General features: G+C 32.4%; 1 protein-coding gene across 1 annotated transcript in view; it reads left to right on the top strand.

The window, feature by feature from the left end:
• Positions 1-12,380, top strand: part of LOC129755399 (uncharacterized) — a 44,936-nt gene extending 32,556 nt beyond the window's left edge. The window contains exons 2-3 of the mRNA XM_055751853.1: positions 10,806-11,060; positions 11,226-12,380. Of these exons, the coding sequence (XP_055607828.1) occupies positions 10,806-11,060; positions 11,226-12,161 (1,191 nt within the window). The 3' untranslated portion in view covers positions 12,162-12,380. The remainder of the gene's footprint in view (positions 1-10,805; positions 11,061-11,225) is intronic.
• Positions 12,381-27,949: the final 15,569 nt, after the last annotated feature.

Consider the following 27,949-nt stretch of genomic DNA (forward strand, 5'->3'; position numbering starts at 1 on the left):
AAGATTTATTAAGGGAACGAATTAATGTTTTCGATTGCTCGACTTTCCAAAATTTATACATGAGTTAAAAAAACGATAAAATATTGGACTGGTTATGTTCCTGAGGATTTTGAATGGAGAAGAGTAAATTTACAAATTACATTTTGCCAAATGCATGCAAATAGGGGAGAGTGGGGATACTTGATCCCCTTTTCTTATTTTCACCATATCTTTTTGGAAAAATTTAGCAACTCGCCGTCTTTGACATTTTCAGACAGCTTGTAACTTCAAGTTTCTATGCTGAAAAAATTAGAACGATACTTGAACCCGTTGATGAACTAGAAGCATTTTCGTGGGAGTAAAAAAATTGCGATTTTTCTGAAGTTAGGGGAGACTTGATCCCCTATTGAAGGACACTTGATCTTTTATTCAGGAAGCCCTAATCCTTGTATAAAAATCAAACAAAACCCCAAGAAAGAATGTCAATTGACTATTTTGGTCATGTTTGTTCTCATTTCACAAATCATAGCAGACATACGAAGGGCTTGTGATATAGCTCAGTTGGCAAGTCTGTTGTCTCCTGAGCCGATGTCCGCGAGTTCGAGCCCAAGAGTAAACATCGAACACAGTTGTACCGGATAAGTTTTTCAATAACGATCCGCCAACTGTAACGTTGATAAAGTCGCGAATGCCATAAAGATGGTAAAACGACTATAATCGAAACTAAAAAATAGCAGACATATGAAGAAAATTCTATAACTTTGTCTCAACGCTAATAACATTGCATACTTAAAGGCGCTATTTTTTATAATTAAGAGAACATTAATTATTTTTGCTCTTTTCTTCAGACAATTGTTTGATAAATATTAGTTTTTGGATAAATATTAGTAATTTCGTAATCAGCAATCATAACGATCAATTCAGAAGAAGAATATGCCGTTTGGAAGGGGGATCAATTGTACCCAACTGTAGGGGATCAATTGTACCCATAATCAACATTTTAGAAAACTTTTTCTGAAAAAAGTTGAGAGTTTTCCATTGCTTTGAAAATATGGCATTATGAAGTTCATTTTACGCTCGAACGATTGATACATTGGAACAAATATTTTTTTCATAATTTTCCCATGTAAGGAACATTTTAAAGTGATGAAAAAAGATCTTCAAGTTACATTTTGTGAAATTTTTCAAACAAAGTTCAATTACTCAAACAATTATTTTGTTAAAAAATTTAAAACTACAAGCATTGTTATTTTGCTCATTTTGGCACATTTTTCTAGAACATTTGATCTTTGTAAGACATTCCAGTTTCGAGATATAGCTAAGGAATCAAGTATCCCCAGGGATCAAGTATCCTCATTCTCCCCTACACATAAACAACTAAAGTCAGGAACACCGCTCCCAAAAGCCAATGTTTTTGTTGCACTCTTTACAATGTATTCCAAAATCGAAACGAAAGAGCAAAGTGTCCCAAGATAAACTAATGCAAAATGGGAAATAAAATAGAAAATAATAAATTATGGAACGACACGTTGAAACGACTAAACTGGCTGAACTTTCAGTTTCATCGAATTTGAGAACATCAAAACCATTTCAATCTTTTCATGAATCTTTCAATAGTCAAAAACAAAATAATTCATTTATTTCGTCACCTTTTAAGATGACTAAATTTTTTATCAGACATTTTTCCTCGAATTTCCGTGATCCCATTCTCGGTTCATTCCCATCCGGAGAATGGCAAGTTATCAAGGACATGTTCAAATGTCAAACTGGTTTAGTTCAAGCTAATGAGACATCAAGATTTTGTTCTTGGGTAGGTTTTCGATGTGTTTTTTGATCGTTAGACAGATTATGTGATAGGTCCCTTCCTCTGTTTCAACATCCATATGTTAATCAAAAAACTATCATGATGTTTATGGGATTGAGAAATCGAGTTATGTATTCATGGATGCGAATTAAATGATTGAAAACTTCGCAAAATTTTTCAATCTTTTAAAATTAAAAAAGGGGTATTTTTAGTAACTGATAATGTCAATCCTTCTTGATCAAAAAGTTGTCAAACGATAGTGCCTCCGCTAGTTTAGCGACAAACATGTTGGCCATCTAGAGCCTCATTAATCCTACCCAGATTCCAAAACTTTCTCGCTATCTTTAACAAAACCTAACGGGAACAAGGCTTAGTAAGTATTTATAAAAACGGAAAACAGCATTTCATAATTGTCCCGTTTATGTTGCGTCGTCTTCGTCGTTGTCATCGTGTTGTCGTTCTATCTGCACCTCTTCTCGTCCTGGGATAGCTCGCAATTCTCGGTCATGGTCATCGTCATCTGCTACATTAATTTTGCTAGTTCATGTTCTATTCCATCTGGACGAGATAAGCGACTCTACGGAACTTTGCTCAATAATTCAGTCGATAACCCCACCCGGAGAGATCCCACCTAGCCTGTAGATGAACGATCAACAACCTGATGGAGCTGGAGCAACAAGAAAGTAGAAGCAACGATTCCGTTCCCAATCGAAGAGTCATTATTCTCAACGGCGCAGAAAATTACAAATCTATAAGAAGAACGACTAAATTGCTAATTTATGCGTGACAGTCGGCCGGTATCTGCGCAAACTGGTTCCCCTCCATAGATACCGAAGTGTGGTATTTAGATGTTCTCGATCGAAAAAATGAAAAAATCTTTCTTGGTGGAAGTAAACAACATAGAAAAATCGATCGTTAAATGACGCAGCGACGATCGATTTCGATTCATCGTTTTTCGATTGGATTACCGAGAAAGAGAGATCTCGTTCTCGATGGAAGTTTAGAACTGTCGAACGGTGACTTAATCTTGAGTGATCGGAATCGTGAAATGGTGCTTTAGTTTCACCTATCAACTTCCTCCGCATGTCCGGTGATCTATGGCCGGGAATATAGGGTGTGTTTTTAGGAAATCGACAAATCAAAAGCAGAATTCATCAACTTGAATTTGTTGAAATTTTTTCTAACCACAAATCGTGGGAAACTGGTTTTGGGATTTCACAGTTAACATTCCGATGAAATCATCTTAGTTTTTTTGAATAAAATATGATGAGACCATATTTTCCAGAATGTTATGATAATAACAGCTTTGAAGAAATTGTGTCACCAATAGTTCCTAAATTCAAACTTAATTTAATCATATTTCTGTTTCTGATAATATGTAACACTATGCAAATCGAAGAAGGTCAAATGGCATTCTTTAACTTCAAACGACTATTACTCCTATTATAATTATTTTTTCTGTAAATTTTTCTACATGACAATTTTAACTTTCAAAAAGACTGTAGTTTTTCATTTTTTTTTAAATTTTCTGTCCAAAAATTTATTGTATTTCAGACACGTTACAAGCTTTCCAAAACATAAGTTTTTTGCAAAAATCTGCTGAAAAATAAGATAGTTCAGCGGAGTTTTGGGGTCATTTGACCCCTGGCGGTAGGAGTAGATGTATACAAAGTGTCGGTATGTTTTACTTAGTGTAAAACAAATACAATCCCAACTGTGATCCTGGAGACCTCAATTTGTATTGAAAAAAAAATCACAATAAATTTGAACAGTGAATTGTTAAAAGAAAACTTTTCTAGAAATTTTAAAAACATTCTAATTTATTTTGAGAAAAAATATAATATTAATTAAGCAACAAGTTGTTGAACAAAAAAAATCGATATAAACCTTCATTTATTGATTGAAATTTACTTTTTAGATTAAAAAAAAAACAAAAATTATTGTTTTAAATACTTTTTGTAAATGTGATACTTGTAAAAAAGTTTTTTAAAGTACTTATTTTCGTAATTTTATCGTTTATACATCATTGGCATAAGAAAACAACGCGACCGGTGATGATTCGAATTGCGTCCGCCGGCAGTTCGATTCTCACTTCCGTAAATACGGTACTTTTTTTTTAATTTATTTTCTTGTTTCTTGGATGAATTATCTAATAGGATGAAAGTCGCCTAGAATGCTTTTTTCTAGTTTCGCTTGAATGGTAAGGGCATGCATCATTTTGGTTGGGTGCTCGAGTCCTTATGCCAGTAGTGCTTTTTAAAACATACACTGCCGGCCAAAAGTTTGGGATCACCCACTAAAAACATGCAAATTTTGATCGTTCATATCTCAGCCGTCTAAGGACATATTGCAAATCTTCTGATCTCTTTTGAAAGATAATGAGCAATAGATATTTCGGAGGTATTTTGCCCAAATATAATGTTTTAGTTTTGAACTTAAAACTTAACCTAAAGTTATAACATTTTCAAAAAATCGCACTCAATATTCAAAGCCGATCATCTCGGGATAGGGAGGACCAAATCTCAAAATTTGAGTGGCATTAGCAGGGCCGGATTAAGTCTTCGGGGGCCCGGGGCAATTTCTCTCGGGGGGCCCCTGTGATTTTTTTTCATATGCCGCCCTAAAAAATACATGATATTTTAAATATATGAGGAAACTGGAAACGAGTTCTGTGTATTTCCAGATTACCCTGTTTTATACGGGCATGATCAAATATTCAGTTTCGAAATTTAGGAAAGATGCGGTCCGGCCCAGTAAGCTGAAAATCTTTGAAGAAAGCTCTTTTTTTGCCTGATTTATTCAAATTACTTGCAAAATTAAACAAAAGACTGGAGTTGAGTTATTAAAATTATTTTTGTCAAACGGAAATCTGGCAAGCTAAGTATATTGCATTGTCAACAATTATGCGGTGTCTTTAAACAATAATCGTTTATACATCACGTGCAAGTGTTGCATAGGAGTTCATCTTTCTTAAAATTCTGATTAAAGCTAAAATTTGTTTCAATTTATTTTAAAACTGTAATCTCCCAAAATTCTCTGATTTAAATAACATCAAAAACAGATAGTATCATGTTTTTCAATTCGTGATCAATTGCAGATTTTTGAAAGCAGATTAGAAAGCATCATAAAAATAGGGAAATAACAAACAGATCTTAGATTTAGAAATGAAAATTGGAAAAAAATGAATGGAAATGTATTCAAATCCATAGGGGTACAGATAAAAGATTTCAAGAGAAAAATCTGAATCCTCAATTCAGATAACATACAGAACCAAAATTCTGCGTCTCAAATAAAAGATTTTAGAAATACACAGATAACAAATGAATTTCTAATTCAAAATTAAGAAACAAAGCTGCAATCGGGAGCAAAGCAGGAATCGCAAAATCTATAATTTAAATCCAAATGTTTTATTTCAATTTCATATCTTAAAACAACGTTTTCATGCAATGTGTTTGAAATTGAAAAAATAATGCCGATGATTTTCAATTTTGTAAGATTCAGTTTTTGTCAAATAGTTCTTCTACATGTAGCAGAATGCTCAAAACACAGAATCATAAATCTGGAAGAAGATAAGATTTAAATTATATTCATATTTGGAAAATCACTCAATGAAATTCGAAATTCAACTATTAAGTATGTTTTAATGTTAAAATAATTTTAAATTGATCTACAAAAAAATAACATGCTGGTTTCCGATTATTTGCTTAAGTAGGAGATAATTTTAAAATAAAAGTACTAATTACAATAATTATCGATAAGCCAACAATAATTAAGCATTTTTGATACTTATACTTTTGCATGCTTATAAAGTGAGTATTCTAAATTGTTCATTTTTATTTTTATTCTAGCCCGTAAGCAGTCGTTAAAATAATTTTTTTTAATGTAGATAAAATATTTCATATTTAAAAATAGTGATTGATTTGCTTGTAACTCCTTAAATGTTTACTTGATTTCAAAGTTTTCACCAGACGAGTGAAGCAAACTATGATCTGGCTCAAACAAATCTCAAATCGTTCTCAATTTTCTTCAGCTTTCTTTTTGTTTTGTAAGTTTCAAAAACAATTCGAACGTTGTTGACAAGTTTCGATAAAAAAAACTAAAATTTAAGATGTTTTGTATTGGTCACTTTGTTATAGATTGTTATTCCGAATAATTGCTGGATTTGATTTGTTCGATTTTTGTTTAAAATAGATCAAAACCAAATGAGGCTTTTGAAGCCAAAAGCTTATTTCGAGAAAACATGCTTTTAAATTGTTGTGTTTGACCTTTTTCCATATATTTTGGAAAAAAATGTTTTTTTCCGAATGTACAAGTATGTAAATAAACTTCTTTAAATCCAGAAAAAGAATTTTAGAATATGAAGAACCGTTTGGTATTATTAACTCAAAAACGACCAATTTTTCATTTATACCCCTTTGGCTGTGAGGGCCTCAAATGCTCAGACTTTGCTCGGTTATGAAAATAGTTTTTCTGATTCGCCCAACTAATAAAAATATAGGAAAAATTCTGCAATCCTTATTCTTGGGGGCCCCTTAACATATTATAGTGAAACTTGAAGGATATTATTTCACTAGGGCTCGTTAACTTAATATTTTTTACATATTTTCTCGTTCCAGTCCTTGTTTGAGTAGATTTCTAGAGCTTAAAGTATTTTTTTCCTTGGGGGCCCCCTTGAGCCGGGGGGTCCGGGACAATTGCCCCTTTTGCCCCCCCTTTAATCCGGCCTTGGGCATTAGAATTTTTGAATGAATTTATGAAAAAACAACAATTCCTTAGCTTCCAAATGAAGCCTTCAGATCTGCAATACGATGTTAGATAAGAAAGATATGAATAAAATAAATTTGCATGTTTTTATAAGAATGATCCCAAACTCAATATACAAAGGGGTGTTCCCAAACTTTTGGACGACAACTCAAGTGTCTATTTTATTAATTAAAAGTATATTCTTGAATTTTTTCACAAAATTTTTTGATTGTGTTTTGAGAAGTAAAGAATAGGGATTCTAATGCCACTCAAATTTTGAAAATTGGTCCTTCCTATCCCGAGATGATCGGCTTTGAATATTGAGTGCGATTTTTTGAAAATGTTATAACTTTAGGTTAGGTTTTAAGTTCAAAACTAATGCATTATAGTTTCGCAAAATACCTCCGAAATATCTATTGCTCATTATCTTTCAAATGAGATCAGAAGATTTGCAATATGTCCTAAGGCGGCTGAGATATGAACGATCAAAATTTGCATGTTTTTTAGTGGGTGATCCCAAACTTTTGGCCGGCAGTGTATCATCTTTGGCACATTGCACACTTCAGCGCATTTTTGGCACAGAGATTTATTAAATAGGAATTTCTTTTATGGGTGTATTTGTTTTATCTACAATTAGGCTGAAAAAAAGCGAAATTCTGAAGGTCTTACGAAGTAGTAACCGCATGAATATTCTTTTTCTTAAAATAAAAAATATTAGCTTAGGTTGAAATTTCAAGGAAGTAGAGAGTACTTCCTTGATAACATAAGAAAAATTTTTTTTGAGGGTTTATTAGTTTTTATGTGTTCTTCAACACAAGTGAGAAGAAAAGTAGTTTCCAGAAAATGTCGTCGAAAATATTACACAGTATTATGGATGGGAAATAACATATGGATATGAGAATTTATTCATTTCCTTTCTCTGCTATCAATCCGTTGGATTTCTGGCTGATTCTTTCCAGAATTCGTGTTTTCTTGAATTTCTTGATCAGTGTCGTCTTGAATCGCATGTTGCATATTTATTCAACAACAGGCGGATTTTCTTCTTATGTGAGTGTTCCCAATCTGTGTATTTTATAATTACACTCCCGGCTAAAAGTTCGACATCACCCACTAAAAAACATGCAAATTTTGATCGTTAATATCTCAGTTGTCATAGGACATATTGCAAATCTTATGATCTCATTTGAAAGATAATGAGCAATAGCTATTTCGGAAGTATTTTGCCCATATATAATGTTTTAGTTTTGTACCTTAAGCACAAAGTCACTCAATATTCCAAGCCAATCATCTTGGGATAGGGTGGACCAAATTTAAAAATTTGAGTTGCATTAGAATCCTTATTCATTACTTCTCAAAACACAATAAAAAAATTTTGTGCAAAAATTAAAGAATGTACTTTTAATTAATAAAATAAACACTTAAGTTATCGTCCAAAAGTTTGGGATCATTTTTTTCAAAACATGCAATTTTATCTCATCCATTTCTTTCTCATCTAACATCGTATTGCAAATCGGAAAAGTTAATTTGTAAGCTCAGGAATTTATGTTTTTCCATAAATTCTTTCAAAAATTATATTTTAAAGTGATAATCTTCAAAAAAATTAGAATCATTGGTGTGAATGTTCATAAAACAATAAATTTCAGGTGAATTTTTATTGATTATCATTTTAAAATAAAATTTTTGTGTGAATTTATGAAAAACAACAATTCCTAAGCTTCCAAATGAATTCTTAACCTTACATTTACACGGGTTCACTAAAACTGGCGTAACATCAAATCCAATTATATTCTTTCCTATTTTTGCACAGAACTTTCCAAAACACGTTCATCTAACAATCAATACTAATGGAAATTTTTCAATAAGCAGTTGTCAAAAGCAACAGGTTAAGGCTAATTTTTTTTTAAATAATTGTATTGAGTAAGGTAGAAAAAATGTACCTTTAACAAATCCCGTCTAAAGGCAGAGTTGAGAGAGAACGACATCAAGCCAAAATTCTAAAAGTACCGTCAACTGGGGCAACATGCAACACTTTTCAACTAACAAAAATCTTAATGCTTACAGATAATCATACCTCTTGAACATCAAAAGTTTTAACGTTGATCGGACACCAATCGGACGTTTTTTTTTTTTTTAAATAAAAAAAACATGAGATTTTCACCCTACTAAGAATAAGGAATAAGTTACAAAAAAACTCTGTAATTAATTAAAAATCAACGTTTGATAATTTATAGTTTTTAGTACATTTGTGATACCATTATGCACAAAGCACCATTATAGTTATTTTTAGTTTTGTTCGAATTAAATTTTAAATTTTTTCTGTCAAAAATGTTTTTAAGAAAAAAAAAGTGTTAATTTGCTGCATTCATTTAGTTTAGGGTGTAACAAACCCTCCGCCTGAATCCGTTCGACACTTGAACCACTTAAAGAACCACTCGCGAACTCTCAAGGATACTTCGGAGACGTGTGCTTTTGGGAGATGATAAAACTTAACACCAAAGATATTGTGTAGGTGTTCCTCCTTCCAGGGTTCAGATCCAAGTGCAAGAGGAAATGTCCCTTGTTTTTCATCTTGGGAATGGTTTTTCCAGAACTCGTCCAAATTGCGTATTAGACGTGTTCAGGCGTCTTCAGGGGTGTGTTGTGAAACGGCTGATTACAATTCCTAGAGTGTTGTGTATTTCTGATAGATGTGATCAATGTGCCATTTCTCCTCATATTCGTACTAGCTTTTTCTAAGAATTTCACTTATTTATTTCAATTTTAATTAATTCAATGCTATTCTGTGAAATTTTACTTATACTACCCTATTCTGCTAATTATTTAATTAAAATGATTTGCTTAGCTGCCCCCGAGGTGACTTTAGATTTGTAGCCGTACCAAAGTGAACGGTCACAAGGGGTAAAAAATACATACTACAAAATATTCTATTAGCTCAAGTCTTGAAAATAAATCTTAGGATGGATGAAATTTTTATGTTAACAAACGCATAATGCAAAACAATCATATTCCAGCATATGAAAATGCGATTTATGAGATTTTGTTCTTATTTGCATTTTGTTGCATTTTACCCCAGACAGCAATTTAACTAAATAATAAAAATATTTATTTTAAAAATTTTGTGATTGTCCGAAAAATATTTATTCTTTAACAGTGTTGGTATAGGATCATGAAAGCAATATAAAGTTTGTAGGTGATATCATTAAACCGTCATATTAGGTAATGTATTTTATGGCATCGAATAATGTAAAAAATGTTAATCTATTGCTCGACTTTTTTTAAATTCTTTATGACAATCAAAAAAAAAAACTCTTTCACGATGTTAAAAACTATGTCATTATCAATTTGTAATCATTCAATAATAACTTTATTACAGTATATTGATACAAATGTTGCATCTAACCCTGCTTTTGCATGACGCCCCGTTCGGTATGTAACTAAAATAAACCAGAACAATTGTCGGCAAGTGCAAAACATATCTTTTTTCATCACTCAAAAGTGTTCCAAATCTAACATCATAATCCTTATCTGATCTTGAGTTCAATATGACACTATTGGTAGTTTTATTAGGGTGCATCCAAATAATAAAACTCGGAGAAACCTCAAAAGATTCTTGAAATCATTACGAATCACTATGAATCATCATTGCATCATCACATTTTTATGGACGCGTCCTGAAAACCCAGAAAAAAAAACTCCCTAATCAGACCTTGAGTGTCAATTTGACACTACTCGCTTAAAACCGCTATATCTCTCTTGTTTTTGAACCGATTTTGATGAAATGCATAGTTTTGGATTTTTTTTGGAATACAGTGAAAAGATGAATTTAAGTGCGAGAAGCATATTTTTCTAGTGTTTTTCTTAGACTTCGAATAACGGAACATTGATGTGAATATTGTCACTTCGGTGACGATAACGGGTAAAAATTTCAGGGACGGATGAGAGTTAACACTTTATTATGATCAATAACATCCCAATACGCAAAACGGATAGATCATTAAACTGGAAAGTGATTAAAATGACATTTATCAAAACGATTTGTTCCCCTTCCATTTCTAATCCACAATGAATGATTGACGGACGCAACTTTGAAGCAGCACTTTAAAAAAAAAAACTACGCTACTGTTTTTTTTTTTTAGACACGAATGCCATAATGCTGGTAAAGTGTCAAAAATAAAACCTCACATGACATGATCTGTTCCTATTTTTATCCATTTCGAAAAACTTGTTTGCCATTAATGTTTGACATTAACATTTTTTTGTCTTCTCTGTATCATTTTAGATCACCGCCACCGTTTCAACGGTTTGGGCCGGTCGCGTTCAGCTGGTCAATCTGGACCCGGAGAAAGCCCAAGAGTTTATCACCCAGCAAAGTTTGGATTTGCGGTACGCGAAAAAGCTGGGCGAGTATCCGCTAGGGCATTTTCGAAGCATTGGCAATCCCGTGGAGGCCAAGTTCTACCACAATGGCCGTTTGATTGACAGCCCCGAAGATTATGTGGAGGAAGCCTACGAGGCATCCCAGTTCCATGGACAGGTTTGAGATTTGTTGTTTTTTGGGTTTTGTCGGGAAGAATGGTTTAGGATTACAAATTTCTCTTTGCCGGTATCCGTTTCTTTTGAGTTTAATCCAAATTGATTAACTGGAATATCTTTTGATAAATAAGGTATGATAAAAAAACTTTTTTTTAAACTTTTCTAGGACGGTCTCGGTCGAGCAATGTTTGGATACACCGATTACAACCAGGCCCGTTTGGAAGCTCGCAACGCCAATGGGGAAGTCCGTGGCTCATACCAATACATGGACCCATTCGGACAGGAAGTCGTCGTTCAGTACTGGTCTGACAGTTTGGGATTCCATCAGGTTGACAACCGACCGGAAGTTGTTCTGGAACCAGTCACAGATACCCCTGAAGTTCGCGAAGCTCGTCTCGCTCACATGAAGGCATGGGAAGAAGCTGCCAACTTGGCCAGATTGGGAAATCCGATTCCTGTTGCTAGCAAACCTGTTCAAAATACCGTGGATGATGAGGAGGATGAGATCGTGGCAGCTTTGTCAAATCAGCATCAAAGTTTGGTCCGCTATCCAAGTCTTCCGTATACGACTCACATCTCACCGAATGCTGGCACCATAGCCTCGGACGATGCAATCATTGTAGAAGCTCAGCGAAACCTGGCCAAACGTCAAAATGAGGAACCCTCCATCGTTGAAGCCACCAATGATCAGGAAGAACCCCAATACGATCCCAAAGGATTTTTCTACAGTTTCGAATACCCCGTCTTTAACATCGCTCTCACAGAAGCAGCCAAGGCCCGTGCTCAGAGCCAGAAGTTCAAACGGTCAAATCCTGAAAGCGAAGTCAAAAAAGTTCCAGTTCCTGCTGTAAAAACTCCTGAAGTTATGGCTGAAGACAAAAAACCTAAAATCGCAGAGATTGTTCCCTCGAAACCGGAAACAGCTGAGCCCAAGAAAGTCCCGGTGCCAGCAGTGAAATCCCCAGAACAAACTCCGGAATCTGAACAACCTGCTGATCTGGAAGACACCCGAGTATCGCTCAAAGCCATCCAAACTGGCGAAACTCTCGTGGCAGCTGTTCATGACACCCAAGTATCTCCCAAACAAAAACTGACCGTTTGAATCCTGATTGATGACTTACGAAACTATCTTTCCGATACTATTTCCACAAATGACTTGATGTCACACAGTGGAAATACTCAACGTCAATATACCGGTTGATCTCCGAAGCCTGAAACAAAACAAGCAACGACGAAAAGAATCATGCAAATACAAATAAATAAACGACAAAAAAATACAAAGCAAACAAACCTGCATAAGACTCCTATAAAATAAAACGAAAATGTGTAAAATAAGTCTGAGTTGAATTTCTTCCCTATGTTTTGAAGACATTTTTTTCTGATAAAATCTAATGATTGTCAAAAGTAAATCAAATTTCACAGTTGTAAAAAAACCCTTGAGAAAAAGAATTGCCAAAATTGTCAAAATTGTCAAAATTGTCAAAATTGTCAAAATTGTCAAAATTGTCAAAATTGTCAAAATTGTCAAAATTGTCAAAATTGTCAAAATTGTCAAAATTGTCAAAATTGTCAAAATTGTCAAAATTGTCAAAATTGTCAAAATTGTCAAAATTGTCAAAATTGTCAAAATTGTCAAAATTGTCAAAATTGTCAAAATTGTCAAAATTGTCAAAATTGTCAAAATTGTCAAAATTGTCAAAATTGTCAAAATTGTCAAAATTGTCATAACTGTCAAAATTGTCAAAATTGTCAAAATTGTCAAAATTGTCAAAATTGTCAAAATTGTCAAAATTGTCAAAATTGTCAAAATTGTCAAAATTGTCAAAATTGTCAAAATTGTCAAAATTGTCAAAATTGTCAAAATTGTCAAAATTGTCAAAATTGTCAAAATTGTCAAAATTGTCAAAATAGTCAAAATTGTCAAAATTGTCAAAATTGTCAAAATTGTCAAAATTGTCAAAATGGTCAAAATTGTCAAAATTGTCAAAATTGTCAAAATTGTCAAAATTGTCAAAATTGTCAAAATTGTCAAAATTGTCAAAATTGTCAAAATTGTCAAAATTGTCAAAATTGTCAAAATTGTCCAAATTGTCAAAATTGTCAAAATTGTCAAAATTGTCAAAATTGTCAAAATTGTCAAAATTGTCAAAATTGTCAAAATTGTCAAAATTGTCAAAATTGTCAAAATTGTCAAAATTGTCAAAATTGTCAAAATTGTCAAAATTGTCAAAATTGTCAAAATTGTCAAAATTGTCAAAATTGTCAAAATTGTCAAAATTGTCAAAATTGTCAAAATTGTCAAAATTGTCAAAATTGTCAAAATTGTCAAAATTGTCAAAATTGTCAAAATTGTCAAAATTGTCAAAATGGTCAAAATTGTCAAAATTGTCAAAATTGTCAAAATTGTCAAAATTGTCAAAATTGTCAAAATTGTCAAAATTGTCAAAATTGTCAAAATTGTCAAAATTGTCAAAATTGTCAAAATTGTCAAAATTGTCAAAATTGTCAAAATTGTCAAAATTGTCAAAATTGTCAAAATTGTCAAAATTGTCAAAATTGTCAAAATTGCCAAAATTGCCAAAATTGCCAAAATTGTCAAAATTGTCAAAATTGTCAAAATTGTCAAAATTGTCAAAATTGTCAAAATAGCCAACATTTTCAAAATTAGAAGAAAATCCTAAGTTTTCAAAAATAATGCAAAAATTAACGAAAACCAACTAAAATAAACGATAATTTCCGAAAGTATGTATAAATTATGATAGTAAGCTACATTTAAAAAGTTTACGAGATGATAAACATGTCAACATGAATTTTCAGAAATTTACGAAAATTAAAGAGAACTAATGAATATCTACGAAAATTCTCAAAAATATACAAAAATTTATACAACATCCTGATTATTCACGAGAATGCACGAAATTCTGACAAAATTAACAAAACATTCGAAAAACAACAAACTTTAACGAAATGTTAACAATGCTACAAAAATTTATAAAAATTTGAATGTTTTGTTTATTTATAAAACTTTACGAACATTTACAAACTTTTTCGAAAATTCTCATTATTTAATCGACGCAAATTTTCGAAAAATTTTGAAACTATGTCAAATTTTTACAAAAATTCATAAACAAAACCTTACACATATTTTTCTTAAATTTTCGAAAATAATCTAAATTTACGAAATCTCACAAAAAATTATAATAAACTAGAAAAGTTTTCAAAAATAAGCGAGAAAGTTTAACGAATATTTTCAAATTCTACGAAAATTAACGAAAATTCACAAAAATTTAAAAAAACACAAAAAATTTCGAAAATAAAAAAAAAATTAACAATTTACGTAAACTTTCTTCAAATCTTCGAAAAATTTCACAAATTTACATATTTCAACGATGTTATGAAAAAGATTACAAAAATTTACGAAAATCTGCGAAATTTCAGCAAACTTAAATTTTAATGATAAATATTTACAAATTTTTGTGTTAACGTTTTTTTTAACAAAATGATTTCAAATTAAACAATTCGTTTCGAATATTTTTACCGAAATTGAAATGTTTTTTTTTTAAATTACAAACATCTACAAAAATTCACAATTTTTTTTCGAAAATCTTCATTATTTAGTTTCTTTTGTTAATTTTTTCTAAAATTCGTATTTTTCTTAAATTTTTGAAAATAGACGTTACTTACAAAAATTATCAAAAGATTGAAAAAATTAAAAAAAAATCAAAAGTTTACAAAAATTTTCGAAAACTCCTGAGAATTCAATGAAAATTCAATTCAATAAAATCTTTCAAAAATTTACGAGAATTTACTAAAATTTACGAAGATCAACCAAAATTTAAAAAAAATCACGAACAATTTCGAAAATTAAACAAAATTACGTTAATTTTGGTACACTTTGTACAAAACTTCGACAACTTTCATATTTTACATATTTCAACGGAATTTTGCAAAAATGTACAAAAACTTACGAAAATCGGCAAACATTCACAGAATAAGCAAACTTGCTTAAAAATGATAATTATTTAAAAAACATTTTTTTACAAAATCATACGAAATTTTCAAAAATAAACAATGTTTTGCGTAAATTTTCTTTTTTTTCTTTTGATTGATCACTACATTCTACGAAAATTAACGAATTATCATTAAACTTGCTATTACATGCTAATCATGTTCACGAAAATTGCACGAAAGTATTTATTAATAGTTATAAAATATACGAAATTCAACAATTATTTACTTAAAGTTTTCTAATTTACAAAAATTCATAGAAGTTGGAATGTAGTGTAAATTTATTAAACTCTACCAAAGTTTTCGTAATTTTTTGAAAATGCTTTTAATGTACGCATATTTTCGAAAATTATTGAAATATTTCTAAATTTAACAAATATGTATCTATGAACAAAATATGTCACTAAATTTTCGAAAATTTATGAAAAAAATAAAATTTAAGAGTATCAACAAAAACCGTTAACGATAATTCACGAAAATTCATGAAAATTTACGAAATTAAATGAAATTTAACGAAAATTTACGAAACTTTACAAAAAATTACGAAAATTTAAAAAATGCATGAAAAGTTTCGATGTTTAACGAAAATTCATAGCAATATAGTAACACTTTCATGTGTTTTATCGGAATTATGCAAAATATTACAAAAACTTAAGAAATATTTGTAAATTTTGGAATGTTTGTGATATTCTATGAAGATTTAAGAAAACTCCCTTACCTTGAAGAAAATTTACAAAAATCAACGTAAACTTTAGATTGTTTTTGAAATTTTCGAAACTTTACCAAAATGGGCTTAATTTTAAAAAATTGATATTTTTCAAAATTTATTTATATCCGAAAATTAAAGAAGTTTCCTAAAGTTTCCGAAAGTTATCGACAATTAACGAAATTATTTCAAACGTAACGAAAATTTCCAAAAAATGACGAAAATTTACAAAAAACTGACAAATTATCTGAAAATTTCAAAAATTTACAAAATATACGAAATATTTTGAAATTTTTAAAACATTTACGGTAATTTATAAACACTTACGAAAATAAACTTAAAATTTCAAAAAAAACAAAATTAAAATAATTGAAAATTTAAAATAAAAATAACAAAATTCAAAAAATCAAAAAATATTTGAAAAATTTGAAAATTTAAAAAATTAACAAAATTTACACAATTTGAAAAATTTACAAAATTTACAAAATTTACAAAATTTACAAAATTTACAAAATTTACAAAATTTACAAAATTTACAAAATTTACAAAATTTACAAAATTTACAAAATTTACAAAATTTACAAAATTTACAAAATTTACAAAATTTACAAAATTTACAAAATTTACAAAATTTACAAAATTTACAAAATTTACAAAATTTACAAAATTTACAAAATTTACAAAATTTACAAAATTTACAAAATTTACAAAATTTACAAAATTTACAAAATTTACCAAATTTACAAAATTTACAAAATTTACAAAATTTACAAAATTTACAAAATTTACAAAATTTACAAAATTTACAAAATTTACCAAATTTACAAAATTTACAAAATTTACAAAATTTACAAAATTTACAAAATTTACAAAATTTACAAAATTTACAAAATTTACAAAATTTACAAAATTTACAAAATTTACAAAATTTACAAAATTTACAAAATTTACAAAATTTACAAAATTTACAAAATTTACAAAATTTACAAAATTTACAAAATTTACAAAATTTACAAAATTTACAAAATTTACAAAATTTACAAAATTTACAAAATTTACAAAATTTACAAAATTTACAAAATTTACAAAATTTACAAAATTTACAAAATTTACAAAATTTACAAAATTTACAAAATTTACAAAATTTACAAAATTTACAAAATTTACAAAATTTACAAAATTTACAAAATTTACAAAATTTACAAAATTTACAAAATTTACAAAATTTACAAAATTTACAAAATTTACAAAATTTACAAAATTTACAAAATTTACAAAATTTACAAAATTTACAAAATTTACAAAATTTACAAAATTTACAAAATTTACAAAATTTACAAAATTTACTAAGATTACAAAATTTACAAAATTTACAAAATTTACAAAATTTACAAAATTCCCCCTACATTTTATTTGGAATCCGAACTTAAATTTTTTTATCGAAAACACCAAAAAATATAAAAGCAACTTGCTTGAAACGATGAAGTAATACACCCAAAAAAAAATTTATGCTTAGCCCTTTTTTCTGATCCGGCGACCTGCCATTTAACGGATTGATGCCATAAGCGTGTGATGAGAGGAGTCGCATCTTCATGTTTCACTTACCAGCAGCAGGTGCCAGAAAGCAGTAGTTAACAATGATCGCGACTATAATTTACGGGTTGGTTTTTTCCTCTTTTTTTATTTTCCGACGCTTTTCGCTGCCTACCCAGTGATTAATGGGATGCCAAATGTTTGGTAGGTATAGATAGTCGAAAATGGTACATTTGTACCAACTATTACCAACTATTGCTACCCACTGATCTTACCGCATAACGGAAAAAAGCGCGGCGTGAGGCTATGATTTATATTTGCTTTACGGGGTGAATTACTCAACCTGCAGAAAACCTCCGGTGTTTAGCTGTAGGGAAAATTTCAGGGTTCATCAGAAGGCAGTACCTCGGTAATAGGGGCCATTACTTATAAAAACAAATAAAAGCACTTTGATTGCAAAATGCAAAAACTTTAAGTTACTTCCGGTCGGTTGATTAATTGAAGTTAAAAAAAACTATGGTTTATTGTCAAAAACAAGGCTTTTCAACTCCTACAATCCATTGTTTTGAAAATCTGGCCAACTCCGAAGTAATTTTTGGGTTTTGAAGTTTCATAAAATTTTATTGAGAAAATACGAGTTACTCACTGTTTATCTCTTTTAAACAATTCTTCGCTTCTTTTATCTGTACTAACTTTTTTAATAGAGTTTGCTTAAAAAACTGAAACAAATACAAGGGCTCTAATTAAAAACCTTGTCAACTGGCGCCAGTCAACAATGAAAACATCACCAACAGAGTTTCATTCCCTGCAAACAAACAAATAAAAACAAACCTGAAAGTGAAAATTTATCCAATAAAACAGCCCTGAGAATCTTTGTTCATCACCCTTCAGCCAAAAACTGAAGCTGCTCATCAAAATAACACCTGATTCAACTAGCTTTTACAACTCTTCACCAATAAAAAAAATAGAAAGAAATAGAGGGAAGACAGAAAAAAACAACCATCTTGCACCCCCTTCAAAAGACTGCCTGTGACGGGGTTCAAGATCATGGGGCTTTTCCAAATGAACGCCTGCTCGTGGCGGAAGGCTTAGAAGAGGATTATCGTTTTTAGGCAGAAAGTTAGTATGAGTCAAGAAAAAAAAACAATATATCTACTAGAAAACAATGCTTACGCATAAAACCCATCAGTCAAAAAAAAAACCTGGGTGACTAGAGGGTCTCACGCATATAATTTGTAAGTTAACTGTCCGGTTGGGTGGGATGACTCTTTTTTTTAAGCAGTTTCTTGTTTTGCAAGGGGGAAGGCAACGTTGGTCAAGTTTTCAAGTGATTGTTCATCATTTGATGTATCGCAGACTCCATGAGTTCAATCTTCCAATAACATTGTTTGATTAAAACACGAATTTAACCATTCCAACAATGAAAAAAAGTTTTGAAACTTTTTCTATCTCAAACGAAGAAAAGCTGCAATATAAGGTACGAAAATGTTTTGAAAAATTTTGAAGTTCAAGCAAGCACAAAATTCATTACCATTTGCTTGTGATGTATTTTGCATAAGATGGCAAAACAGGGACAATATTCCAATACAGTTGCCTCTACATTTCATCACATAGCTGGAAATTCTGAAATATATAATAGATAAATGAACAAACAATTTTATAGCATCACTCTAAGTAACTCAAGTAACTAAATATTTGGTGAAATTCGGTCAAGATGATTAAAAGTTATAGCCGTTTTAGTTTGGAGTGATTAAAAATTTTTTGTAAAAAGCTAAATACGGTAATTTTGTAATCTTATATATAAAAATGGAGGCGTTTTCTTTGTGATAACATCACGTATGAATGGTCGGTCGGAATGAAGTGAAATTTGGTATCCGAGGGTTTTTTGGGTCAGAGATGGTTTGTATAATAGTTTCAAGGATCTCACTTTTGATGATAGGGGGTCCCAATACAAATTAAACTTTATTTGTTACGATTTCCATAAGAATCTATTGGCGAGCACAATGCAGTTAAGGACCTGTAGATGAAATTAAACATTTATTACGATTTATACTTTAGAAGGTAAAACGAAGTTTACCGGGTCAGCTAGTTTACTCAAAAAAACGAATTTCACACAAATTTCCGAAAATTTCATTTAATTTTTTTTTAAAGAAGTGTGATTTTTGCTCAGATTTGCCCTAAATTTGGTCGGTTTTAAGATTGGAAAAGCGAAATATAAAGTCCGGAATTTCAAATAATCGCCTGAAATTGCCCGTTTCAAAAACATGCGAAAAAAAATTTGATGAATATGAAGATAATCATAATTTTTACCCCACGACTCAGCAAATCTGAGCGATTCTGGACGATTTTTAGAAAAATTTAGAAAAAAATAACAAATCTGAACAAAATTTAGGCATTATTCTAAAACAAAAAAACCAATTTAATACACTTGACAGCGTACAGTAACCTTTTTATAGTCGGGTAATTATGTGTGGATACAAATTGGACAAAATCATAAACAAATGATAGTTTTCTTAGTTCTGAATCATCAAATAAAGGAGTGTATTTGAAAAAAAAAATCACTTTGTTTTGCGAATAACTTTTGTACACATGAATGCAAGGTTAAAATTTTCAGCGAAGTTTCCTGGTTATATAATATTTTTATGTGCTAACTTGTGTGATGTTCTGGTTAGAAGTTTTTGAGATAGCGTCCAATGAAGAAATTTTTAGACATTAATTTTTGGCACCATCTATATTATGTTTACTATGAACTACACTTTTTTCAAATCAAGGCTCACATTTTCATATGTGATGAAAGAAATTAGAGAAACATGAACTATCAAAGAACGAAAGAACATAAGCCGTAAATATCATGAAAATTTCGAAAAAGATACAACGGCTCACCGACAGGACTTGAACCTGCAATCTCCGCTTCGGTACAACGGCGCGTTAGCCAATTCCACCACGGTGAACGTGATGGAACCGGCGAACACGAGCAATCGAGCTCTGCCGATCAACTGCTGGACCTTCTATCGAAACACCATGTATATCCCGCATGTGATCTTTCCCTCTATTGATCTCTCTTGTTTCTCTAACCCCACCCATCGACTCGGGATTTTAGCCGAGCGAGCACATGGTCGATTGCTTCGGGTTTGCCGCAACTTACGGTCAGATGAAGAAGCAATCAGTGCCGCTCAAGGTTCCGAGCAGACCAGTTACACAGGGAGGTGTTGCTCTGTTGAAATCAATACTGATGTTATGAAATCGCTTGGTACATCTTTGTACCTGAAAATGATCACATTTTCATATGTGATGAAAGAAATTAGAGAAACATGAACTATCAAAGAACGAAAGAACATAAGCCGTAAATATCATGAAAATTTCGAAAAAGATACAACGGCTCACCGACAGGACTTGAACCTGCAATCTCCGCTTCGGTACAACGGCGCGTTAGCCAATTCCACCACGGTGAACGTGATGGAACCGGCGAACACGAGCAATCGAGCTCTGCCGATCAACTGCTGGACCTTCTATCGAAACACCATGTATATCCCGCATGTGATCTTTCCCTCTATTGATCTCTCTTGTTTCTCTAACCCCACCCATCGACTCGGGATTTTAGCCGAGCGAGCACATGGTCGATTGCTTCGGGTTTGCCGCAACTTACGGTCAGATGAAGAAGCAATCAGTGCCGCTCAAGGTTCCGAGCAGACCAGTTACACAGGGAGGTGTTGCTCTGTTGAAATCAATACTGATGTTATGAAATCGCTTGGTACATCTTTGTACCTGAAAATGATCACATTTTCATATGTGATGAAAGAAATTAGAGAAACATGAACTATCAAAGAACGAAAGAACATAAGCCGTAAATATCATGAAAATTTCGAAAAAGATACAACGGCTCACCGACAGGACTTGAACCTGCAATCTCCGCTTCGGTACAACGGCGCGTTAGCCAATTCCACCACGGTGAACGTGATGGAACCGGCGAACACGAGCAATCGAGCTCTGCCGATCAACTGCTGGACCTTCTATCGAAACACCATGTATATCCCGCATGTGATCTTTCCCTCTATTGATCTCTCTTGTTTCTCTAACCCCACCCATCGACTCGGGATTTTAGCCGAGCGAGCACATGGTCGATTGCTTCGGGTTTGCCGCAACTTACGGTCAGATGAAGAAGCAATCAGTGCCGCTCAAGGTTCCGAGCAGACCAGTTACACAGGGAGGTGTTGCTCTGTTGAAATCAATACTGATGTTATGAAATCGCTTGGTACATCTTTGTACCTGAAAATGATCACATTTTCATATGTGATGAAAGAAATTAGAGAAACATGAACTATCAAAGAACGAAAGAACATAAGCCGTAAATATCATGAAAATTTCGAAAAAGATACAACGGCTCACCGACAGGACTTGAACCTGCAATCTCCGCTTCGGTATTCAGTATTGATTTCAACAGAGCAACACCTCCCTGTGTAACTGGTCTGCTCGGAACCTTGAGCGGCACTGATTGCTTCTTCATCTGACCGTAAGTTGCGGCAAACCCGAAGCAATCGACCATGTGCGAGTCGATGGGTGGGGTTAGAGAAACAAGAGAGATCAATAGAGGGAAAGATCACATGCGGGATATACATGGTGTTTCGATAGAAGGTCCAGCAGTTGATCGGCAGAGCTCGATTGCTCGTGTTCGCCGGTTCCATCACGTTCACCGTGGTGGAATTGGCTAACGCGCCGTTGTACCGAAGCGGAGATTGCAGGTTCAAGTCCTGTCGGTGAGCCGTTGTATCTTTTTCGAAATTTTCATGATATTTACGGCTTATGTTCTTTCGTTCTTTGATAGTTCATGTTTCTCTAATTTCTTTCATCACATATGAAAATGTGATCATTTTCAGGTACAAAGATGTACCAAGCGATTTCATAACATCAGTATTGATTTCAACAGAGCAACACCTCCCTGTGTAACTGGTCTGCTCGGAACCTTGAGCGGCACTGATTGCTTCTTCATCTGACCGTAAGTTGCGGCAAACCCGAAGCAATCGACCATGTGCTCGCTCGGCTAAAATCCCGAGTCGATGGGTGGGGTTAGAGAAACAAGAGAGATCAATAGAGGGAAAGATCACATGCGGGATATACATGGTGTTTCGATAGAAGGTCCAGCAGTTGATCGGCAGAGCTCGATTGCTCGTGTTCGCCGGTTCCATCACGTTCACCGTGGTGGAATTGGCTAACGCGCCGTTGTACCGAAGCGGAGATTGCAGGTTCAAGTCCTGTCGGTGAGCCGTTGTATCTTTTTCGAAATTTTCATGATATTTACGGCTTATGTTCTTTCGTTCTTTGATAGTTCATGTTTCTCTAATTTCTTTCATCACATATGAAAATGTGATCATTTTCAGGTACAAAGATGTACCAAGCGATTTCATAACATCAGTATTGATTTCAACAGAGCAACACCTCCCTGTGTAACTGGTCTGCTCGGAACCTTGAGCGGCACTGATTGCTTCTTCATCTGACCGTAAGTTGCGGCAAACCCGAAGCAATCGACCATGTGCTCGCTCGGCTAAAATCCCGAGTCGATGGGTGGGGTTAGAGAAACAAGAGAGATCAATAGAGGGAAAGATCACATGCGGGATATACATGGTGTTTCGATAGAAGGTCCAGCAGTTGATCGGCAGAGCTCGATTGCTCGTGTTCGCCGGTTCCATCACGTTCACCGTGGTGGAATTGGCTAACGCGCCGTTGTACCGAAGCGGAGATTGCAGGTTCAAGTCCTGTCGGTGAGCCGTTGTATCTTTTTCGAAATTTTCATGATATTTACGGCTTATGTTCTTTCGTTCTTTGATAGTTCATGTTTCTCTAATTTCTTTCATCACATATGAAAATGTGATCATTTTCAGGTACAAAGATGTACCAAGCGATTTCATAACATCAGTATTGAAATCAAGGCTATTTTTGATCACGTTTGCAGTTTCCTTAAGTTTGACTTTCAAAATAACTTAAAATTTTGTCGAAGTTAAAACAAATTTTGCGGATTGTCCTCCTTCGACACAAAAACAACATATTAGACTTTTTATCACTCGACCACCGTTTTTGCATAATGGCACGATTCCAGATCAAACTTAAACAGAGTATAAACTCTATTGAAGTGCTTTGCAGGTAAAACGGCCGTATTTGGAGGCAGTCTTCTTTGTATTTTAGCCACTCATCGTGTCAATCATTTTGAAAGAATGACTAACTTGCAGTTTCCAGATATCGTTCGCGCTGTCCAAATACTAGACATTAATTTTTTAATTTATTTTTCTCCTGGTTTATCTCCGGGAAATACAGGCAAGACTTGTAAACAAAAAAATTCTGGTTGGAAACCTGCAAGATGAAAGCTAAAGAGGTCTTTTTGCTGTCTATTTTTTCAAAATATTCCCCCACAAGCAGTCCAAATATTTTGCTCACTATTTCACCACCGTATTTTTTTTTGATTCCCCCGTGAGTAATTTTCCTACCTTGTAGAAATGAAGTCAAGCCTATTTGTTAGTCAGCTCTACGAACTGGTAAGAAAAATTTGACATTTTTATCACTTTCTCTATTCATATTTTCGGGTTAAGCTTGAAAAAACTTAATGGAATCAATCATTTTCACTTTTATTCAAATTTTAGCTCATTATTGGATCCTTTAGGACTTCTTAAACAATTAACCATGTGAACTTTGGTCATTTTTGTCATTTTTGTCATTTTTGTCATTTTTGTCATTTTTGTCATTTTTGTCATTTTTGTCATTTTTGTCATTTTTGTCATTTTTGTCATTTTTGTCATTTTTGTCATTTTTGTCATTTTTGTCATTTTTGTCATTTTTGTCATTTTTGTCATTTTTGTCATTTTTGTCATTTTTGTCATTTTTGTCATTTTTGTCATTTTTGTCATTTTTGTCATTTTTGTCATTTTTGTCATTTTTGTCATTTTTGTAATTTTTGTCATTTTTGTCATTTTTGTCATTTTTGTCATTTTTGTCATTTTTGTCATTTTTGTCATTTTTGTCATTTTTGTCATTTTTGTCATTTTTGTCATTTTTGTCATTTTTGTCATTTTTGTCATTTTTGTCATTTTTGTCATTTTTGTCATTTTTGTCATTTTTGTCATTTTTGTCATTTTTGTCATTTTTGTCATTTTTGTCATTTTTGTCATTTTTGTCATTTTTGTCATTTTTGTCATTTTTGTCATTTTTGTCATTTTTGTCATTTTTGTCATTTTTGTCATTTTTGTCATTTTTGTCATTTTTGTCATTTTTGTCATTTTTGTCATTTTTGTCATTTTTGTCATTTTTGTCATTTTTGTCATTTTTGTCATTTTTGTCATTTTTGTCATTTTTGTCATTTTTGTCATTTTTGTCATTTTTGTCATTTTTGTCATTTTTGTCATTTTTGTCATTTTTGTCATTTTTGTCATTTTTGTCATTTTTGTCATTTTTGTCATTTTTGTCATTTTTGTCATTTTTGTCATTTTTGTCATTTTTGTCATTTTTGTCATTATTGTCATTTTTGTCATTTTTGTCATTTTTGTCATTTTTGTCATTTTTGTCATTTTTGTCATTTTTGTCATTTTTGTCATTTTTGTCATTTTTGTCATTTTTGTCATTTTTGTCATTTTTGTCATTTTTGTCATTTTTGTCATTTTTGTGATAGTTGCCATTTTTGGCTGTTTTTCTTTTTACCTTTTTTGCTTGATTTGCCTTTTTTACGTTTTTTGGATTTTTTGCCTGTTTTGTCTTTTTTTGCCTGTTTTGCCTTTTTTGCTTTTGTTGCTCTTCTTGCTTTTGTCTTTTTTGCCATTTTTGCTTTTTTTTTCCTTTTCTGCTTTTTTTTGCCTTTTTTTCATTTTTTTGCCTTTTTTGCCTTTTTTGCCTTTTTTGCCTTTTTTTTCCTTTTTTACTTTTTTTTGCCTTTTTTTATTTTTTGCCTTTTTCGCCTTTTTTGCCATTTTTGCCTTTTTTGTCATTTTTGCTTTTTTGCCATTTTTGCCTTTTTTTTCCTTTTTTGCTTTTTTTTATTTTTTTGCCTGTTTTGCCTTTTTTGCCTTCTTTGCCTTCTTTGCCTTCTTTGCCTTTTTTGCCTTTTTTGCTTTTTTGCTTTTTTTTGCCTATTTTGCCTTTTTTGCCTTTTTTGCCTTTTTTGCTTTTTTTGCCTTTTTTGCCTTTTTTGCCTTTTTTGCCTTTTTTGCCTTTTTTGCCTTTTTTGCTTTTTTTGCCTTTTTTGCCTTTTTTGCCTTTTTTGCCTTTTTTGCCTTTTTTGCCTTTTTTGCCTTTTTTGCCTTTTTTGCCTTTTTTGCCTTTTTTGCCTTTTTTGCCTTTTTTGCCTTTTTTGCCTTTTTTGCCTTTTTTGCCTTTTTTGCCTTTTTTGCCTTTTTTGCCTTTTCTGAATTTTTTGCCTTTTTTGCTTTTTTTGCCTTTTTTGCCTTTTTTGCCTTTTTTGCCTTTTTTGCCTTTTTTGCCTTTTTTGCCTTTTTTGCCTTTTTTGCCTTTTTTGCCTTTTTTGCCTTTTTTGCCTTTTTCGCCTTTTTTGCCTTTCTTGCTTTTTTTTGCCTTTTTTGCCTTTTTTGCCTTTTTTGTTTTTTTTTGCCTTTTATGCCTTTTTTTTAGATTGTAGAGAAAAAAAGCATTTTTTTATTAAAAAAAATTACTGTAAGTATAAAGCCCAGTTTCGCAAAAACGTCGAAAATAGAGGGTAAAAATTCATACTATTAAAATGGATTTAAATTTAAATCTAGACGCTGTACATGAAGTTACAGCAAACAGAAGGCGCTTTATTGTTTCATGAAATTTTCTGATTAACTTTATCACGCCATGCTATGCTATGAGTTTCTTTCTAAATCTTCTTTACTAGGTTTAGATTCTTGTGGTGTCTGCTGTTGTTGTTTCTTTGTTTAGATATGATAAGTGTTAAGCTAAGGCAGATCGCGCTTCGAGTTATGTTTTATTTTCAAATTAATTTAATCACTTTCCCACCCAACTGGTCATAATTTTTTTCAACAATGTGTCTCCGTTTTCTTGGGTCTGCCTCAAAGACTATCAGACACCTCAAAAAGGAGAAAGTAACCCTGCAACCTTACCCAGTTGGGTGTTTATAGGGATTGCATAAGCATTGCAGAAAAAAAACCTAACACTTTCCTTTACAATGCTTTGATGAATATTCTTAGGTTCATGATGAGAAGAAAATTAACGACACAGTCAGTTTCTGACCAAATGTCTCTAATTCGAACTTTCTCAGTTTACTTGAATGCTCAGGAGAAAGAATATTTGTTCGAAGTTCGAGATGTTGGAAAAGTAACTTACATGATGATGTTTTTTTAAGCCTTTTTTTATAAAACAAAATCAAGTTTCGAAACGTTCATGAAATCGTTTAAAGTATTTTGTTTTATAAGAAATATATCTGAAATCAAAATGCTACGTGTTGTTAATCATGAATCGTTTTTTTATAAATCGATTCCAAACAAAATAAAAAAAAGCTACAGTCACAATTAACTGACCAGGGGCTCCCCGGGAGGGTCCAGTTGAAGTTCGCGAAGCTTCCAAATAAGTAGGAAGTGCCGCATTGGCGCCAATTTTTGCTGTATACGTACACTTGCCTCAATCTTTAGAAAGAAATGCAGAGAAACATTAATGCTGAGGAGGAGAGAGAAAAAATGAACCAAAACAACAGCTCTAACGCAACACGCTTGGAAGAAATTATTTTGATGTTTTGTTTTGATCGGTGCCGTAATTCGGTGTTTCCAGTCATTTTTTTTTCTTCTTGTCTTTGCTTTCTTACCTTTTATCGTCGTGGGTTACCGGAGCTTGGCACATTGGAATTTTGATACATCTTTTAGCACTACTGACTTATTCGTAATGCTGATGATGATTTTTTTTTATTAAATCTGGGTGATTTGATTGACAATAATTCGGTGATATCCAGCAATTATTATTATCTTCTGTTTGAAAAAATATTTTTTTTTAATTTTAAAATCTTGAAAATCGAAACCAATTTGAGTCGTCACCAAAAATAAGATTCAGCTAGATTAAGTTTCGCATCTCGTCTCATGTCTCTTTCTCATATGTCATGTCTCATGTCTCATGTCTCATGTCTAATGTCTCATGTCTCATGTCTCATGTCTCATGTCTCATGTCTCATGTCTCATGTCTCATGTCTCATGTCTCATGTCTCATGTCTCATGTCTCATGTCTCATGTCTCATGTCTCATGACTCATGTCTCATGTCTCATGTCTCATGTCTCATGTCTCATGTCTCATGTCTCATGTCTCATGTCTCATGTCTCATGTCTCATGTCTCATGTCTCATGTCTCATGTCTCATGTCTCATGTCTCATGTCTCATGTCTCATGTCTCATGTGTTTCTGTCACTTCTCTCGTCCTATGTATTACGTTGCACGTCTCACTTCTCACGTCTCACTTCTCGCGTCTCACTTCTGACGTCTCATTTCTCAGGTCTCACGTCTCACGTCTCACTTCTCACGTTTCCCTTCTCACTTCTCACTTCTCACTTCTGATTTCTCATTTCTCACGACTCACTTCTCACTTCTCACGTCTCATGTCTCATGTCTCATGTCTCTCGTCTCTCGTCTCACGTCTCACGTCTCACGTCTCACGTCTCACGTCTCACGTCTCACGTCTCAAGTCTCACG

Source organism: Uranotaenia lowii, chromosome 3 (genome assembly GCF_029784155.1).
Source record: "Uranotaenia lowii strain MFRU-FL chromosome 3, ASM2978415v1, whole genome shotgun sequence".
In the NCBI taxonomy this organism is placed as follows: Eukaryota; Metazoa; Arthropoda; class Insecta; order Diptera; family Culicidae; genus Uranotaenia; species Uranotaenia lowii.